We start from the raw sequence: 20696 nt of genomic DNA, 5'->3' as shown, positions 1-20696 counted from the left end.
GAACAGACTGGTTCCAAATCAGGAAAGGAGTACGTCAAGGCTGTATATTGTCGCCCTGTTTATTTAACTTGTATGCAGAGTACATCATGAGAAACACTGGGCTGGATGAAGCACAAACTGGAATCAAGATTGCCGGGAGAAATATCAATAACCTCAGATATGCAGAAAGCCATATGCCATATGCTTTATGGCAGAAAGCGAAGAACTAAAGAGCCTCTTAATGAAAGTGAAAGAGGAAAGTGAAAAAGTTGGCTTAAAACTCAACACTCAGATGACTAAGATCACGGCATCTGGTCCCATCACTTCATGGGAAATAGATGGAGAAACAGTGGAAACAGTAGCTGACTTTATTTTTCTGGGCTCCAAAATCACTGCAGATGGTGACTGCAGCCATGAAATTAAAAGACGCTTACTCCTTGGAAGGAAAGTTATGACCAACCTAGACAGCATATTAAAAAGCAGAGACATTACTTTGCCAGCAAAGGTTCATCTAGTCAAAGCTTTGGTTTTTCCAAAAGAAAAACTATAAAGAAAGCTGAACGACGAAGAACTGATGTTTTTGAACTGGGTTGCTGGAGAAGACTCTTGAGAGTCCCTTGGACTGCAAGGAGATCCAATCAGTCCATCCTAAAGGAAATCAGTCCTGAATATTCATTGAAAGGACGGATGCTGAAGCTGAAACTCCAACACTTTGGCCTCCTGATGCAAAGAGCTGACTCATTTGAAAAGACCCTGATTCCGGGAAAGATTGAAGGCAGGAGGAGAAGGGGATGACAGAGGATGAGATGGTTGGATGGTATCACCAATTTGATGAACATGAGTTTGAACAAGCTCCGGGAGTTCATGATGGACAGGGAGGCCTGGCGTGCTACAGTCCATGGGGTCGCAGAGTCGGACACAACTGAGCGACTGAACTGAACTGAGGTCACCCACTCTCCAATAGCAGGAAACTGCAAATCATCTTGAACTACTCCTTCCCCTTTAATTCCCACATCTAATTCCAAGATCTCTTGATTTCAACCTTTTCCAACTCAATATACTTTGTATGCATGCTTTCCCAAAGGATTCATTAGTTTTTAATGTGGTTCTGAATGTGTGAATTTGTATGAACACATGAACACACATGCTGTATTTAATACAAGTTTTAAATGAACTAGGGAATATTATCATTCCTAATGCCATTTATGCATACTGATAAGCTAATAAAGAGGAGAGAAAAAGCATAAAATCTGGGTTTAGTTTTGTAAAGTAACACTAATTATAGTTATTTTTATGAACTCTTACCGTCTGTTCCTAATTATAGCATGAAGTAAAATAATGGTTAAGATGTGCCAGATTTATTTTTTTAAGCTTTATTCAAATATGATTGATAGTAATGTGTCAATTGTCATTGTTGTTGGTAATGTAACACTATGATTGGATCACAACGTTTAGAACCTAGAAGGAACATTGCTTATGTTCCAGAAAAGAAAGTTTAGATAACGGTTATTTCATGGTTGCCAAAGTTAAGTTCATCCCATTTTAGCTAGTAGGATTTGATAGCAGATGAAGCTGAATAACACAAGAATGCCAAATCAAGTTAAAAGGCAGAGGTGAAAGATTTTGACCAATTACCATCTCAGACAAACAAGGTATTTAATATAAATTTATTATCACAATCACAGGGCTCCCAGGTACTGGAATACAGAAGTTTATGACAATGGAAAAGGCACAACTTGAACCAAAGTGCGTTAATACCTCAAACTCACTCAGCCTGGAAAACACTGTCTACTCTTATTGAAGATACCTGGTCATACTTAGAGATTGCAAGGAATTGCCATAAATATAATATGTTAGAAATAATAATAATATCTTAGAAATAATGTTTATAAATATATATGCATATATAAATAATAACTTAAAATAACATTTCATGTTTTGCAGTCTTCTTGAGGCTCAGCTTCAAGAAAAATTTTAGTTAAATGAACTCATTGGCATAAAATACTGTTGAGGTAGGAGGGCTATAGTCATCATTACCTTGATTTTGAAGATGGTCAAACTGAGACCCCAGAAACTTACAGTATTTGATAAAGGGCCCATCAGTGGCTTAAAAGTAGAAGCTGAGCAGTTGGAATGAAATTGTGTGTCCATGGCTTATTCCAATTGCTGTCATGGGTATTAGTATTCTTATGCCTTAGTTTACTCATCTATAATATGGAAAGAATCTTTTGGAGCCGCAGATAGTAGCCTCAGTCCTCCCAAGATTATTATGCAGAATAATAATTAAATTGATTGGTAGTTTGCAAAGTATAGGGTGTTCTTTGAATAACAAGCAACATTATATGTTAGTGTTGGTTCTACTGGACTTTGCATTCTCTCTTACAAAGAGAGTAAACATTCATTTAGAATTACAAAGGCTCAGCACATGCTCAGCGAGTGACTAACAGTGAAGGATGCGACTCCTTCATGTACATAGTACATACGGATGGTCACCACTTTACCAGTAAGCAGAGTGCACAATCATGGCTATTTTTCCAGAATCTGAAGGTCAGTGATCGAGGGCGGCCCGCTGGCCATGTGCACCAGTGTTTCTTGCTTTGTCGCAATAAATAACTTTGGATGGGCGACTGATTCGAAGTAGTCCATAGAGCCATGCTTTTCCCAGAAGAAGAGGAGATTGGTCTCATCTTTGATGATTTTGGGTGTCTCAGGCATCTCCTAGGATACAGAGAACAAAGATCTGTTAGAGAACAAGAAGATGCTAAAAAAAGAAGTGACCTCAATCCTTTGGCATTTGGCCTTCGTGAGAAACACAGCACTTTAGGGCTATGACTACATAACATGATGATACGAGTTCTTCATTTGTTCATTCCAAAAGCGTTCATTACATGCCTATTAGATGTATGGCCTCATCTATTCATAATAATTAATTTCCTTAGTTAAGTGGAGAGAAATCCAATTTCATCATGAAGATTGCCAAGTACACTAGTGTCTTGTTGTATCCTGGCAGGTAGGGTGAAACATTGCCTCCAACACAGGCATAAAGCATTCTGCATCAAATCTGAGCACTAATGACCCTAAGACGTGAAAACCTTTTGACCTCTAAGTGTTCAAAGCATACTTTGGGAAAATAATTTAGAATCCAGACACGTTTATCTCTGTATTTAAGTTAACAATTGAAGGTAAAAAAAACCCTACCCCAACACACACAACTTCCCAGGCATATCAGCAGTTGAGTCCTTTCAAGACAATTTTTTGACAGTTGTAATCTCTTTAGATCATACTCCTCTTGTGAGTATGAGAAAAGTCTAAAAGTGCTTTCATGGAAAAACAAAATTCAAATTCTAACTTGAGATGCTTCTCTGTTGTTTTAATCTAAAGGAACTAAACATCCTTTCGTGGTTTCCCTGGGGTTTTCAATGTCAACAAGGATTTTTATTTACCAAACCTATTTTTCTCCTGTTTTCCCCCCTGCCCCCATCTCAGTAAATGGAATTTCCCCTCTTCCTCCTGTTGGTTCAGTCTCCAAAATATAACCAGATTCTGTCTCCTTCTTTCCACTTGTCTCACAATTCTCCTCACTCACCCCAACTGTTATTACAGCATCCTAATTGGACTCTATTGCCTCCTTTCTGTTCTGTTCTCCAAGTTAGAAAAAACACGCAAAAACAGGACACTTTTCAGTTTGAATTCCTTTCCTCTACTTATCTTTCCTCTTTCACAGGGTACCCTAGCTTCCAGATCCTTGGGTGTCCCTTCTGATCTTTAAAACTTGCCTGTAACCTCTTGAAGGTCTAGGGCTAGGTGTACTCAGACTCCTCTATTAGGAATGCTCGCCACATCACCCCTTTGATGGTATACTCCTTTCTACTGACAGCTCTCATCTCGCAGGGAGCTCTGTCTAAACAGTACAGTCTTATTTTCTCTATCTCAGCACACTGTTCATTGGCTTTATAGCATATTGCCCTTTTTGCTGGTCATTTGGCTCATCTACCATCTGTGTCCCTCGGAAAATTGAGTTCTATAAGACTTTGGCTCACTGTCTACTGAGCTGTTGACACTCTGCTTGAAAAACAAAAGGCTCTCAATAAACAAGGTTTGTTGAATGAATTCATGAATGAAGCTACTGCCCTACTCTGTAGACATCACTTTCATCTCACTTGATCCAGGAAGAGAAACACATGCACCCACATAAATCCTAGCTGGGGAGGGACTGGGTGGTGGATTATACATTTAGTGAATAAGAGTCACCTACTAGTCAGTGGAGAAACATTTGGCTGCAGTGGGCATGTGTTTATGTCTTTATGTTCAGACGGGAAGGTGGTAGTGGAGATGAGGCTGGGATGACACAGGAAACTGGCACCAATGAAGACAGGGAGGAGGTGGAGTCAGAAGGCCAGGGTTTGGGGCTTGGCTCGCAGCTTTTTGCTTTGTACCCTTCAGCAGGTGATTCATCCTCCCTGATCTCAGTGGCTTACTGAGTTTCTTAGAGGCAGGCTCCATTGTCCTAACGCCTACTGTCACGTAGGTCAGGTAAGTGTCAGTAAAGCTCAAAGAGGGATGGAATAAACAGATGCCCAGGAATGGGAGGTGAATAAGGGTCAGGCAGGGAAAAGAGCAAGAAGAAGGCAATTTTCCTTTAATGTACTTTGCCACTGCCATCTTGCTCCATCTTGCTGTCTCACAGATCCTGCCTAGAACTGCCTCTGGGGATAGTGGGTCAGAAGTAGGATGGGAAGGTAGGTGGGCAGGTGAAACTGTGGTAAGAAGGAAAGAACTGGGTCATACCGCTAGGGGTGCCTGCCTCTTGGGATAATCTACAAATGCATGGGCTGTAAATGAAGGTAAATTGGAGACTGGGAACAACTGACCTTTAGCAAGACAGGTTCGTCTTCGTTTTGAGCACTCACAAACAGTTGAGTTTTTGAGATTCTTAGAGTCACAGGAAGCTGAGAATCCTCTTCTGATATATAAGCAACTATGTCAAATTTCACTGGCAAAGAGAAAAGCCAAAAAAGAAAGTAAACCCATTGTATTTGTATAAAATCAAGTGTTTATGAAGATGCTGTGTGTGTGTGTGTGTGTGTAGTTATGTCCCTAACTATGATGTAAGTACCTGAAGCTCAGAAATGGAATTTATATTGATACATCTCTGTATACCTCACAATGTCTGCCATATTTACTAGGCAAGTAAATACTTAATGACTTTAGAATTTTCTATGTTGAACGAATGCTTGTGGGTGGAGTATTATTGAATCTCTTATAATTATATTAATGGGATAAGACCCTGGAATTTGTGAAGTCATGAGTAAAATGGGGAGATTTAGGGGAGTTGATGCATTCATATGTTGCTAAGAATAGTGAAAAGCAGTTCAGTTTTCCTTAGAGAACAATGCTTAACAAAAGCTGTAAAACTGTTTATGCCTAGAAATCCAGCATTTTGGAATATGCTCCAAAAAAATACCCTCATAGGAAAATAAGTAATTTATACAAAGACATGTGCAACTGAATTATTTAGAGGAAACCCTGGACACGTGCATAGCAGCATGACTGAATATCTTAGCGCCATTAAAAAAGGCAAATAACATACACTCTGTTCATATATGGGAAAATTGTGTGAAATAATAGAACACAAAATAATTTGTGAATGTCATAGAGTAGAAAGCAAGTTAGCTGAAATATATCCAATCAGAAACAGCCCTGCTTGTTAGCACAGAGTAACCTCTTTTGATCTCTGGAAATCATTTTGTTTACTGATGACATGTTCTTAAGCTAAAAATATGTGCAACATGGAAGCTGGCTTGGTGTAACAAAATTTCTTGGATCCTAAATTTCATTCTTCAGAACACATGAAAATCTTACTGGTTTTTTTTTTCCCTTTAAAATTATTGGGTGCTTTGCCTCACAATTATTTTATCAAAGATAAGGATTCTTTCTAGTTTGGTGTTATTAGGAAGTTTGATCAGCAAGCTCCTCATTGGCTTCTGAGTAAATCTGGGTAAGTCATTATATATTTCTGAGACTCAGTTTCGTCACCTTTAAAATCTGAGGATAAGAGTTTCTCAGAGAACCAAGGGAGATAATACCTCAGAAAGCTTTTAACTGCACTTAGTGCTTTCAGAGCTGGGACACTTGTTAAAGCTTTCAGATTTGGCTGAAGTTTCTGGCCTAACCCAGAAGTTTTTTTTTTTTTTAAACCAGGGGTGATGTGCTTCATGTGCAAAGTCAGGAATCTAGAGAGGTTTATTCTTTAAAAGCAGAAAGCTTAAAATAAAAAGGTGAGGAGAGGGCTTCCCTGGTAGCTCAATGGTAAAAGAATCCACCTGTGATGTGAATGCAAGAGACAAGGGTGCGATCCCTGGTCCAGGAAGATCTCACATGTGGTGGACAACTAATTAGCCACTGCTTGAAGAATCGATGCTTTTGAACTGTGGTGCTGGAGAAGACTCTTGAGAGTCCCTTGGACTGCAAGGAGATCCAACCAGTCCATTCTAAAGGAGATCAACCCTGGGTGTTCATTGGAAGGACTGATGCTAAAGCTGAAACTCCAATACTTTGGCCACCTCATGTGACGAGTTGACTCACTGGAAAAGACTCTGATGCTGGGAGGGATTGGGGGCAGGAGGAGAAGGGGACGACAGAGAATGAGATGGCTGGATGGCATCACCAACTCGATGGACGTGAGTTTGAGTGAACACCAGGAGTTGATGGACAGGGAGGCCTGGCGTGCTGTGATTCATGGGGTCGCAAAGAGTCGGTCACGACTGAGCGACTGAACTGAACTGAGAGCCTGGGAACCACAACTTTTGAACCCTTGTGCTGCAACTGCTGAAGACTGAGGCCCCCATAGCCCCATGCTCTCCAACAAGAGAAGTTACCATAATGAGAAGCCAGAGCACTGCAACTAGAGAGTAGGCCCTGCTCCCCGCAACTAGAGAAAAGCTCTTGCAGCAATGAAGACCCAGCACAGCCAAAAATAATTAAATCATTTTTTTTTAAAAGATGGGGAGATGACAGAATTGTCCATTTACCTGCCTCCTCCAGATTATTTAATGTAGCAGCCGTGAGGTATGGACCTGAGATATCTCGAATTATACTTTGATTGAGGGCGTCGGTCAGGATGCATTCCTGGTGGATGACTCTCATAAAGTTGTATTGCACGTTACTCTGGAAGCTGTAATGTGCTGATCTGGGCTTGATGATTTCTAAAACCATTATCACAAACTCAGATTAATGTCCAAGTACAAACACGGATGATGTATCTGCTCTAATACAAGCATACAAAGTAGTCATTGAAGGCACCTGAAGAATATCCCAAGGGAGGTGATGAAATTGACACAGAAGTGAAATTACCCCATCAGCGGAATTGATTCCAGGATTACCCCTGTAGTTACTTCTCTCTAAAAACTGATTCTTCAGGCAATGTTTTTTTTTTTTTTTAAAGAGATCACATGTACAACTTTTTTGATTGTTTGGAGGTTTGGAAGTAACTGGGAAGACTCCTCGTATTCTCCAATTACATTTTCAAATGAATGCACCCTGAGAAAAGAATCCACTAAAAATTTTATACGTCACTGAGGTGCCAGTATAAATGTCTGCCATCTTTTTGCTTTAAAAAAGGTTTTTTTTTCTTTCTATCTACCAGCTTTCTGAACGGTGGTATGTTTCAAAGCTTTACAAATCTTCATGGCTCTGAATAATTTTATTTCCAGGAGTCTTTTATCACAGAGGAAATAAATGATGATAGAAATCAAGATTTATTGATATAGGCAGTCATTGTCACATTACATATATTGGTGAAAAACTGGTGCTCTAAAATGTCCTTTATGTATTGATAAGTGAAAAAAGCTGCATTAAATTGCACATAGTCAGTCCTAGGAATGGTCATCACATTTGTTACTCTGTGTGTGTGTACACAGAAAAGACTGTAAGGAAAGTAACGTAGTGCTGGCAGTGGTAAACTCTGAGAGGTAGTATGAGTAATTTTAATTTTTTTTCTTGTATTTTCTAATTTTCCAGGTGAACATGTGTGATCAACTGTTACTTCAAAAATATTAGATTTATAGTTCATGAAGAGGCTTGTACAGTAAAGGCATGGGAGAAAACTCATGACATCTATAGTCAGGTAGAACTGATATGATTTGATGCTCTACCCTTACACACTGTGAGATTTTTGGGCAGGTCACTATCTCACTGAGCTTAGTTTCCTCACATATAAAATGAGAATGCAGGGTTGTTGTGAATGTTAGAGATAATGCAGTCATTCATAAATTAGTAGTGTTTGGAGTATTAGCAAAAGTAATAATAATAATAGCGAACATTTATTAGGTATTTTCTATGTGCCAGGCATTATTTTAGTTCAGAAGCTAGCAAGTGTTAACTCATTTAGTCTTCACAACAATTAGGGGCTTGGATTAACTCCATTTACAGTAGAGGAGACCGAAGCAGAGAAAGGTTAAGTAATTTGCCCAAAACATAACTAGTATGTGGAACAGCATAGCTTGTAAGTGGTTATTCACTAACAGTATATAATTACTTTCTGCCAATAGGCTAGAAGTCACATGACTTAATCATATGGCCACCAAGTAAGCCTGTGAGCACATATGCTGATAAGCTCAAGCACCTACTGCTCTCTTCCCTTTGCAGAAGGATAAAAATTAATTTTCATTTCTTATAATTATCAGACAAATGGGTGGTTGCCCTCTTGTTACTCTGATTTTAGGTTTTATTTTCCCCTGTACTCTGCTGTCTGCATTTTCTTGAAAACAGAAAACAAGGATATTATTGTGTTTGACCCCTTACCTTCCTCTGTATTATTGGCAATGGCTTCCAGGTCGTCATCGGTGATGAACTGATTTAAACTCAACCGTCTCTTCTTCAAAATCTTCCCACTGGCTGCCACCATCACCACATTCTCCTTGAAGCTAAACTTGGATGTCTTAGAGGTTTCCGAGGTATCCAGGGACATAAACTTATTCACATGGTCCTCACGAAGTGGCTCATAGCTTGCATCATAGAAGGACTTCTGCAGTGAAGGAAACTAGAAACTGAGAGGCTGTCCACGGCCAGTGAACAAGCCTCCTTTACAGTAGGAGTTTTATTCAACAGTCTGAGAGAGAAGAATGGCCATTTTGGCCTTGGTGACCCACATTTCATCGGTCTTTCCCTCCCCCTCCTCCCCTTCCCCCTTTCCTCCCACCTCTCCTTTTAGGATTTCCCTCAAAGGATGTGATCTTGGCAAGGTTTTTTGTCATCCCTCTTCAGACTCAAAAATGAGATCTCGTCTTGGACTGCAAGGAGATCCAACCAGTCCGTTCTAAAGGAGATCAATCCTGGGTGTTCATTGGAAGGACTGCTGCTAAAGCTGAAACTCCAATACTTTGGCCACCTCATGCGACGAGTTGACTCAGTGGAAAAGACTCTGATGCTGGGAGGGATTGGGGGTGGGAGGAGACGGGGATGACAGAGAATGGGATGGCTGGATGGCATCACCGACTCAATGGACATGAGTTTGAGTGAACTCTGGGAGTTGGTGATGGACAGGGAGGCCTGGCGTGCTGTGATTCATGGGGTCACAAAGAGTCGGACACGATTGAGCGACTGAACTGAACTGAACTGAACACTTAGTGATTAAGTCAGAGAAAGACAAATACTGTATGATATCACTTACATGTAAAATCTAAAAATCTAAAAAATAATACATGGCTTCCCTGTGGCTTACTGGTAAAGAATCCCCCTAACAAGGCAGTTTGGGAAGCTCTCACTTCCTATGGAGCAATTAAACCCCTACACCACAACTGTTGAGCCTGTGCTCTAGTGCCCGGGAACCACAACTACTGAGCTCACACGCCGCAGCTATTGAAGCCCATGCGCCCTAGAGCCCATGCTCTGCAGCAGGAGAAGCCACCCCACTGAGAAGCCCGAGGACCGCAACAGGGAGTCGCCACCGCTCGCCACAACTAGAAAAAAGCCCACACAGCACTGACCCAGAACAGTCAAGCATAAATAAATTATTAAAAAAAAACTGGAAAAAAAATACAAATGAATGTATACACAGATCAGCAATAGACTCACAGACATAGAAAACAAACTTAATGGTTACCAAAGGGGAGAGGGAAGGTGAGGAGGGATGAATTAGGGATAGGAGATTAGTAAATTCAAACTACTATACATAAAATAGATAAGCAACAAAGATTTACTATATAGCACAGGAAATTATATTCAGTATCTTGTAATAACCTATATTAGAAAATCATCAGAAAAAAAGTATCACTGTGCTCTACCTGAAGCTAACACAGTATTGTAAATCAACTACATTTCAGTATAAAAAGACAGATGTGATGCGACAGGTTTTCAAGTGATGCTAGTGAGTGACTTAGCCTTCCAGTTAGTTCCTCCCAGAAGGTTAAACATCTACTTGACAAGGCTCAAGTATTTTAGGAATACTCCTCTAGATACAGCTTTTAGAGTCACTATCAAAGACACACAAAGCAGGACCTATACTGTCTATTTGTGGTCTCTTAGCGAAATAACACAGCATCTGAATGACTGCAGATTTTTTACTTTCAGTTGGCCTGATTCGTCCACCTCAGCTTCATGGACTATTAGATCCAGAAAGCTATCTCTGATCTCTGGAGCTGATGTTAGAGAGGATAGCCACAACATATCATTTAAGACCCCTGGGGAAGTAGCCTAAGGGGACTGGCCCGGGAGGGCATAAGTAACTTTCTGATGGAAGAATGAAATCCAGGAGATTTCATTCTTGGAGTTTCAGGTTCGTTCTGCTCTGTTCTGGGAAAATCCACTGAGATGAAGGGTGCCATGAGCTGTTAGTCTAGAGAGGGAGCTGTCCTCACTTATCATGAAGAAGTGAATATCTCTGGACTTCGAGTGAAGGAAAACAAACGCATCTAAGATTCACGCTGTTGCTGTTCTAGTAGACAAAATACTGTGTAAGGATAGCAATCTCTAAGAATTACAGTCATTTGCTTACCTGATTCAGAGAGAGGTGGTCAATTTCAGAACTGGAGTCTTCATTTTCACTATTAAACAAGATGATGAGAATTTAATTCTGTTTGTTATATCACTATATTCACTGGGCAACATATTTTAATAACCAAACTAGCTTTGGGTAACACACATACATAGCTATTACTGTCATCTCTGAAAATTAAGGGCTTATATGCATACACATCTCTACAGTAATTTGTACCTGATAATCTGAAATTAGTAATCATCAAGCCAGGCCTTGAACTTTACTTGTACTCTATCGATAAAAATGAGGCTTGGCCAATTTACTGTATAGCACAGGAACTGTAACCTATAATGGAATAGAATCTGAAATACATACATACGTATATAACTGAGTCACTTTGCTGTACACCTGAAACTAACACAACTTTGTAAGTCAGCTATACCTCAATAAAATTTTTTTTAAATTAGTTCCCCCCTCACCAAAACAAACAAATAAATGAGGCTTGGCTAACGGATTGAAGAGTAGTAACTGAATTTCAGGGAGAAAATTTAAACTTAAGAGAGAAATCCTTTTGAAGCACTTCATCTAAATTTGAATCAAATAGGTTATTTGTTACACTTTGCTTTCATGTATTCGCTAAAACAGGTTTAATCATTTATACTTTGCAAAACATGCAGGCAACATTTCCATCGTCTACTTTGTGTTAGTGTGTAGGTAACGTGGAACACTGCATCTGTTTAAGGTGTTCTACAATTTAAACTTTTTATTTATTATCTTTCTCTTGCGTCTGAATGAGACTGACTGCGTAGGTTTTACATGCTCAAATTGCTGTGAAGGCATTTCCTATTCCAGATTGAGATCAAGAAGTTTTCCTAAGAAAGATTTCTCTTTCTGACAATCTATTACTGTAGCAGGGCATGTGAATTTGACTGAAGCTGGTCTAAGTAGATGTTGAGAACTGCCCGGAGTCAGGAGACCTTAAAAGTAATCTTTCTAAAATGGCCATCTCCCTGTCAAAAATTTCACCTTGGTTTACCTGCTAGATGCTTAATTTCCCTGAGTCTTCTCTGAATCTGCCCTGACTTCAGAGGTAGAACACATCTCTACAGCCTCTGCTGGTCTTGCCCCATGCTAGTTACTGTAATCCTAGCTGAATTCTTTCTTTCTTTTTTAAAAATATTTATTTTACTTACTTAAGCCAGGTCTTAGTTGCGGCATGTGGGATCTAGTTCCCTGACCAGGGATGGAACCCTGGGTCCCCTGCATTGGGAGGACAGAGTCTTAGCCACTGGACTCCCTGGCAAATCCCTTCTAGCTGGATTCTAATGTGCCTTGCTTCTCCCATTAAGTCATAAGAGAAAGAATCTCTTTCCTACCTGTAACAGTTCTTCAGGTCTTCAAAGAGGTCAGGGACTTTGGCCATCTTCACTTCTGCAACAGAAAACATCAGTCTGGCCAGTGTGTGAACAAGACACCTGCAAGGGGAACCACCTCCCTTCTGCGCTTCTAAGACACTTAATGAATGACTGAGCTCACACCCAGCATTCTTCTTTTCACTTCCTTTGAATGATCTGCATATGTATTTACCTCCTCTGCTAGACTGTAAACTTCTGTTAGAATCTCGGTATCTCTTAGGCACCCAACCCAATGCATTGCATTTGGTAGTCATTTGATGAAAATTTGAATAAGTAAAAAACCAAAACCAAAAAACCCCAACAAGCATGAAATATTTAATTTATACAGTTGCAAGAGAAAGAAAGAGTTAGAAATTCCCAGTTTTCTCTGAATAGTTTTTGATAGCAGAGACTACCCCCAAAGGCTTGGCTGTAATCTCATGCTCTCATAGGAAACCAGTCGCTCAATTTCCCACCAGCAGAGAGAGAATCATTTTCTGAAATCTCGCAATGATTCTAATTCACCCGCCAAACCAGAGAGGGACGGCAAAGGAAGGAAGAGGCTTAAGCTTCAGATAAGGTAATTTGAGAGATCACAGCCAAAGAGGAAAAGCAAAAAATATTTTAAGAGCCAAAGATGTGATAAGGACGATACCTTTGCTGAACCGAGCTAGCAACAATGAGATGACTGGCTCCCTGGTCTTCGCGTGGAGGCTTGAAGTGAGCCAGGCTACTTCGCCTTTTGTCTTGCTCCGGAGTGGGCGTGGCCACGATTGCGTCACTGGGAATTTACAAGAATTCTGTTTTGTATGTAAGTTCATTCAACCTATACCGGTCCAAATAATGACAAATTATATACTTGAATATAGTGTTTCCAGGAAAAATTCTTAGAGATTTCAGGAGTTTCTGACTTGATTCATTTATTTATTGCTTTTGCTGTTAACAATTTTAAACGTGTGGTCTTAGAAAAAGGGAAAAAGAGCAGGAAATTTAAGTTTATAAAAGTATTTGGTGGGGGAGGGAGGGAAAACTCCCCAAAAGCTTGTGTTTCGGCTTACTTTGTTTGTTGCACTCCAGGGCTGAGTATGAATTGATGGAATACTTGACAGCCCCGGGCAGCTAAGGAGTGGCTCTTGAGGGAAGCTGATCCATCTTTTCTGAAGAGGGAAGTTTGCTTGAGTAGCCATAAATCACTCTTGAGTGTGGGAAGACAAGCTCCCAGTTTGGACAGGGTAGAAGACAGAAAATCGACAGTCAACCACAAAAGTCAATCCTTATACTCCTCTGAATACTGTCAATCTCTTTCAGACAGAAGTGACTGAGCTTTATGAGAAAACTCTATGCCCTGGCTCATGTCACAGCAAAGTTACCTTCTACCAGAGCCCAGAGAGAAGTCTAGTCTCCTCTAGGTTAAACCCAAGGTATATTAGGATAGCTGGAGACTCAGGGAGTAGCTGGATTCAAGAATGGAGATTGGGTGAACTTCCCTGGTGGTCCACTGGTTAAGACTCCATGCTTCCACAGCAGGGGGCATGGGTTTGATCCCTGGTTGGGGAACTAACATCATGCATGCCATATGGCATGGCCAAAAAAATGATTGGGAGAAAGGAAGGAGGGACTCTTATACACGAAACTGATTCAGTGTTGCCTGGCTGTTATGATCAAAGACATTTTCAGTATCCCGAAGATGGTCCAGTTCAGGTGGCAGAACACCAGACTCAGCAGATAAATGTTTCCGTTTTCCTGGCTGGAGTTTAAGGCATATAATTTTAAATAAAGGAAATGGATGGGGAGAGTCAAGGAGGAATTTTTAAAAAAAGTAAAGAGAGAAAGGGAAGGCACCATAGTGCAACATGTTATTGAAAAGCAAAAAAGCTCAGAACCAGAAGTAAAGTGTGAGTAAGGTATGCTGTTTGGTTTTGTTACTTGTAAATGATGAGACTGGTTTTGTGATCATTAAGGTCTGTCCTAGGTGTAAAGTCTCTGATTTCTGATACTATAGCCCAGTTCAGTTCCTCCTGGTCATAGACCTGGTGTTATAATAATTATAAACAAGAGCCACCGAAATAAATGGTATTTTGGATGCTGTGCTGTGCTTAGTTGCTCGGTTGTGTCTGACTATTTGTGACCCCATGGAATGTAGCCCACCAGGCTACTCTGTCCATGAGGATTCTCCAGGCAAAAATACTGGAGTGGGTTGCCACGCCCTCCTCCAGGGAAACTTTCCAGCCCAGGGATTGAACCCAGGTCTTTTGAGTTGCAGGTGGATTCTTTACTATCTGAGTCACCAGGGAAGCCAATCCTGGATGCAGGCAATGTAAATGTAGGACCAGACTCGGGTCCAGCTTGGGGATCTCAGGATGGATCCTTCTGTAGACAGTGATGGCGGCTAATTCTCTACATCTGTGCTTCCCTTTAGGCTCCCTGGTAGCTCAATGGTGAAGAAGACGTGGGCTCGATCCCTGGTCGGAAAGATCCCCTGGAGAAGGAACTTGCAACCCACTTCAGTATTCTTGCCTGGGAAGTCTCATGGACAGCACAGCCTGGCGGGCTACAGTCCATGGGGTCGCTGAGAGGCGGACATGACCGAGCACACACGCACGCACATGCCTCCCTTCAGGCAACACAGAAATATTAACCCCGATCACCCCCTCTTGCCTCCTACAGATCTTGTGAGAACTATTACTAAGAAACAATTGCAAAGCACATTGTGAGTGTGGGCTGCTATGGAGATGCGACTAAACAAAAATAATAACAGCGCTAATGATGGCTTCTGTTCCTTGGGAACCTGTAGAGTCATCACTGTATCACTTTAGTTCACTGAAGAAAATCTCATTCTTATGAAAATAATAATTGGAAACTTCGATAGGGAGGACATTTTCAGGCAAAGGCCTCCACTGAAACCCTGAAGATACCCAGTTCCTGGGAGGAATACATACCACCTCTTTGGTAATCCAGGAAAATACCCTTGGTTGTACCGGCAGTGGCAACGCCCATCCTGGCCGATGTCATATCTCTGTTGTAGAAAATTCCTCAGACGTGGTTGTTGAATTTCTCAAGGAGGGGTTAAACGTTTTTTTTCTGGTCAGCCAATTCGGGTTGGAGTCTTTTTCCAGCATGTGACTTTCCTTGAAACCAGTTTTCAAAGAAAGAACAAAAACGTGGGTGAGGTTTAGAGAGTGAGAGGTCCTTGCTCTGTTTTGGGGAACCTGCTTTTCTGTGAATGTGAACAAGACTTGACTTGTGAGTACGTCTCAGCATCAGAACCCCTCTTTCTCAGAAACAGAGAGAGAAACCTATGGAACCCCAAGACGGTTTGGAGGTTGTCCTGTGACTGGGACTTTGTGGTTTCATGTTATACCCACTTCTTGATTCTGAGGAGACCTCAACAATCCTTTTTCAGTCCTGTTTACCTACATCATTAAAAAATTTTATGGCTCACTTCTTCTGTGGCAGGTATTTTGCTGGGCATCGGTAGTTTTTCTTTCATGATTCACAAAATTAGGTACGTGGGATAGATGATGTAGTGTTTTGGTTGGTGAGTGGATACACTTTACGAGCTTGAAGGCTGTGGGTCCAGAAAGTCACGGTGATGCTTTCCATTTGGAAACTGCATTATGTAGTTCACAAAAAGCTCTCACCCTGGCAGTCTCGCTGACTCCCTGCTTTACCTGTGAGAGATATGGATCACCACGCCCTCTTACAGCTGAGGTCTCTTGAAGAGGTCAAGTGACCGACCTCCAGTCACAAAACTGGCAGAGGCAGCACTCGAACCCAAGTTTCTGATTTCAAGCCCAAGCTTCTCTTCCCACTGCATATAGATAGATGCTTATGTTGTATCGCCACCAATGCCAAGTGACAGGGCTGAAATAGATTGTTCTTAAAGGTCTTTCCTGCTTTAAACAGCCTATCATTCAGTGATTCTGGGGTTCTTTGTAAAAAAAAAAAAGATAAATGAGGAAATGTTTGAAATAGCTTCCTTTTCTTCTCTGGTGAAATCTCACTTTTTTCTTTGAAATACAAGAAAGGGGTGAAGGTGATAGAGTGTACTCGAGTACATAGTCCTGGTAGATTCTGGCTGGAGACGTTAGTGATGCTCTTGCCTTTGTACCATGAAGATGGGAAGCATCTATATGCATCTTGGGGACCAACTTTAAAATCGTTGCAAATAGTGGGGTGTAACAGGGTGTCTGAACAAAGAGAGAAATGTTACTCCTCTCTGTGAATTATAGGGGAATGCAGTGATTTCTTTTTAAGAGATGGAAAGCCTCTTCAGAGAAATAAAGTGTGCAGAAACCATCACATGCAGAGATTTTTGTTTTAACTGATACCCTATGTAGTTGTAATCTGGTTTTTAAAATTTAAATTTATTTTTAATTGGAGGATAATAGCTTTACAGTATTGTGTTGGTTTCTACCATATATCAACATGAATCAGCCCTAGGTATACACATATTCCCTCCCTCTTGAGCCTCCCTCCCACTTCCGACTCCTATAATCTGCTTTTAAATTCCAGTTAGCTGGAAAAAGGAAAGGATCTAACCTTGTCTTTGATGTTCTGGGTGTTATGCTACACTATCTCCTTTAATCCTCTAATCACGCCTGTGGTATGAGGTCAGTACCCTTATCACATTTACAGAACAGGAAGTCAAGGTCCAGAGACAAAGCAGTCTATCTAAGGCTTCGAGGTTACCAAATTGCTGAAACAGGATTCAGAGTCCAGAGCTGAGTTTCACTCAATCATGAGGGACTCTTTCTCTTAGTGTGACCTCTTCCTTTCCTTTGCCCTTGTTGATGTCTACTTTTTTCTGCTTTGTCTTGTTAGTCTATCAAAGGACCTAGAAAGATATGTTGGAGAAGGATGCACTGCAGACACTCTAAATTAAACTCTTACTTGATCAAAGAGGAAGTCACTCAGAGGGAAAGTATCAAGGTCCCAAGGTCACACGGAGAGTGCATTATGAGAGTGGGAAGGAAAAATGAAAACTGTTTCTTGATTTCTAGTTCAAAATATTCTATTACCTAGTGCTACTGACTCTTTTAAATTTTATTCTTGGTTGCATTGGGTCTTTGTTGCCGCCTGCGTGTGGGCTTTCTCTAGTTGCAGGGAGCGGGGACTTTTCTTGTGGAGCACAGGTTCTAGGCATTCGGGTTTCAGTAGTTGTGGCATGTGGGCTCATTAGTTGTGTCTTGCTGGCTCCAGAGTGCGGGCTCGGTAGTTGTTGCACACAGGCTTAGTTGCTCTGAGGCATGTGGAATCTTTCCTGGCTAGAGATCCAACCCATGTCCCCTGCATTAGCAGGCGGACTCTTATCCACTGTGCCGCTAAGGAGGTCTGACTCTGGCTCTACGATAAAGAAAGTTTAGGTTAAGAAAAAAATCTCTTTATGGTGTCTCACCAGTATGTGAAAAAGGAATTAACAAAATGAGATTCCATTCAATGAGCAAAACTATCTGTGTTTTCTATTCTCCTGGAAGCTGGCAGTAAAGGCATTCATTGATAATCCCCTAAATATGTACAAACTGAGATAAAAGTGTTGTGAGAGCATCGAACAGAAGAGCTAGTCTGAGACTGGGAGTGGGTAGTTCAATGGGGGAGGGAAAAGGGAACATTCCAGTCAGAGCAAAGGCCGTGGGAGTCAAATGATGAAATGAAAGTAGGGCATTGAGGCTGGAGCCTAGAATTGATGGGTGGAAGGGACCTAAGAAGGTGGTAAGATTAGAGGGGAAGGAAAGTAAGAACCAGTCAGACAGGGCCTTGTGTCGGCCCCACTAAGCTCCTTACCTTGGGTAAACTTTGAGCAAAAAACTAAGATCATGGCATCCGATCCCATCACTTCATGGTACCTAGATGGGGAAACAATGGAAACAGTGACAGACTTTATTTTCTTGGGCTCCAAAATCACTGCAGATGGTGACTGCAGCCATGAAATTAAAAGACACTTACTTTTTGGAAGCAAAGTTATGACCAACCTAGACAGCATGTGAAAAAGCAGAGACATTACTTTGTCTTCAAAGCTATGGTTTTTCCAGTAGTCATGTATGGATCTGAGAGTTGGGCCATAAAGAAAGCTGAGTGCTGAAGAACTGATGCTTTTGAACTGTGGTATTGGAGAAGACTCTTGAGAGTCCCTTGTATTGCAAGGAGATCCAACCAGTCAATCCTAAAAGAAATCAATCCTGAATATTAATTGGAAGGACTGATGCTGAAACTGAAGCTCCAATACTTTGGCCACTTAATGCAAAGACCCTGATTCAGGGATCGATTGAAGACAGGAGGAGAAGGGGGCAACAGAGGATGAGATGGTTGGATGGCATCACTGACTCGATGGACATGAGTTTGAGCAAGCTCTGGGAGTTGGTGAAGGACACGGAAGCCTGGTGTGTTGCAGTCCATAGGGTCGGACACAATTGAGCGGCTGAACCGAACTGAACTGAAACTTTAGGCAGGTGCTCTGAGAACTCAGAGAGCAGAGGGGTGGCTGTGACTTTCTCCAGATGGAGAAATTCAAGTTGGCAGAGTCAGGAAGGGACAGTTTCATGATCAGTTAGCAAATCCTTATTTAGCTGTGATCTCCTCACTTTGCATAAAACTTATTTGTTCCCTAATGTATGTGCTTTCTTGTTTCTAAATTCCCTTTCCTTCTTCTCTTGGGGTGGTGGTAAATAGGGCTGTGTCCCCTCTTTGCCTTCTCTCTCGACTCTGTGTTCCTTTTTCTGTCTTTCACAGACAAGCTATAAAAATCAGAGCTCATCAGAAAGCTTCCTGTGTGGCAAGAGACATGTTTGGGCCTGTTTCTCATTTTCTTCTTTCTGGCTAATTGTGACCGCTTAGTTAGAACTGCATTTTTAAGTAATTTCATTTTCTTTTGAGTCATTTTTTCATAGGAGTCATGTTTATCTCTGGTGTGAACTTGTTTTTCAGTTAAAAAAAGCTTGTATTACTTTTATGGGTTCTAAAACATGCAGATTAAATATTGCCAGGGAAATTTTAAAAAATGAAGACAATATACTCCCTCTTAAATTGAGAAATTAGAAATATTCATTATTACTATTTTGGTGCATTTCCTTTCAGTCTTTCTGTTTTTCAAACCATGAATCTATTTGTTTCACACAAATGAGATACTCCAGCACTTCTTTATTTGCTTTCCTGGGATTTAGGGAGTATATATTTGGTAGACCATGTTCATCAAATATTTGTCTCATTTCTGGGGATAATTAATAAGTGTCTGTCTTTATTTCCTGGTCTCCCTTGCAGTTAGATTAGGTACGCGGTTTGTCCAGCCAGTGCCCTGTGAGCAGGAAGTGAGACGGGACTTGTCACATCTCTAGGCTGATGCAATCAAGGGCCAGTGTTTGCCACCGTCATTGCCAAGTTCCCCTGATGCAGCAACTTCGAAGGTCATGTGTTCCAGAGGGTGTGGTCACACAAATGCATGAGGTGTGGGCAGAAAAAGCATGAGATTAGAACAATCTGCATTAGTGTTAACCTTACTGAGATTTTAGGATTTATTTGTTACCCAGGTATAACCTAACCTATTCTGACTACTACTATGTATGACCATCCTTCCTTTCTCTATCACAAATTCCAAGGTGACATATCCGTTCCGTTCCGTCGCTCAGTCGTGTCCGACTCTTTGCAACCCCGTGGACTGTAGCCTACCAGGCTTCTCCATCCATGGGATTCTCCAGGCAAGAATACCGGAGTGGGTTACCGTTTCCTTCTTCAGGGGATCTTCCCGACCCAGGGATCGAACCCGGGTCTCCTGCATTGGAGGCAGATGCTTTAACCTCTGAGCCACCAGGGAAGCCCCAAGGTGGCATATACTTTTCCTCAAAACTCCTCTTTCACACAGTCTATTCCTCCTTGGACAAAAGTGTGTCTAACTTAGAATTCTTCTGGTCACATTCTTCAACCTCTGGGAGATGACTATTCCACTAAGGTCAATCAAGAATATAACCAGATGTTTTCATTTTGGCTGAGTTTCAATTTCAGATATGAAGATCAATTAACTGTGAAAGCAAAACAGCCAATGATAAAGTTGAGTTAACATCACGAAATCGAAACACACAATAATTACATTAAAACTCTAACCTCTATATGACACTTTACAGTTTTTCAAAACATATTTTCATCAACAAAACTTTTGAGTTGGCCCAAAAGTTTGTTTGGGTGTTTCTGTACCATGCTATGGAAAAAACCTGAATAAACTTTTGGGCCAACTCAGTATAAGCACTGAACACAGCTTATTATGCATGCAAATGTTAAATCGCAAAGGTTCCATGCCCAGCACATGATTCTCTCCTCCCTCCCTTTGGTATGAACTCCTGGAAGCTGGAGAGAATGCT

At 41.1% G+C, this 20696-nt stretch overlaps 2 protein-coding genes across 2 annotated transcripts in view; one reads left to right on the top strand and one right to left on the bottom strand.

Moving 5' to 3' along the window:
* NT5DC4 (5'-nucleotidase domain containing 4) overlaps positions 1–20696 on the top strand; it is an 82363-nt gene that overhangs the window by 49750 nt on the left and 11917 nt on the right.
* Positions 1630–13087, bottom strand: IL1A (interleukin 1 alpha). Its single transcript, XM_055400715.2, has 7 exons — positions 13004–13087; positions 12331–12385; positions 10973–11021; positions 8782–9004; positions 7011–7184; positions 4851–4972; positions 1630–2697 (listed from the first exon to the last, which is right to left on the bottom strand). The coding sequence occupies exons 2-7, from the start codon at positions 12375–12377 to the stop codon at positions 2506–2508; spliced, it is 807 nt and encodes a 268-aa protein (XP_055256690.1). The 5' UTR covers positions 12378–12385; positions 13004–13087; the 3' UTR covers positions 1630–2505.

The sequence above is a fragment of the Moschus berezovskii genome, chromosome 11, assembly GCF_049115385.1.
Source record: "Moschus berezovskii isolate FMDL1 chromosome 11, NW_MosBer_1.0, whole genome shotgun sequence".
NCBI classification, from domain to species: domain Eukaryota; kingdom Metazoa; phylum Chordata; class Mammalia; order Artiodactyla; family Moschidae; genus Moschus; species Moschus berezovskii.
The sequence above is the reverse complement of the archived record's forward strand: the minus strand, read 5'-3'. Positions and strand labels throughout refer to the sequence as shown.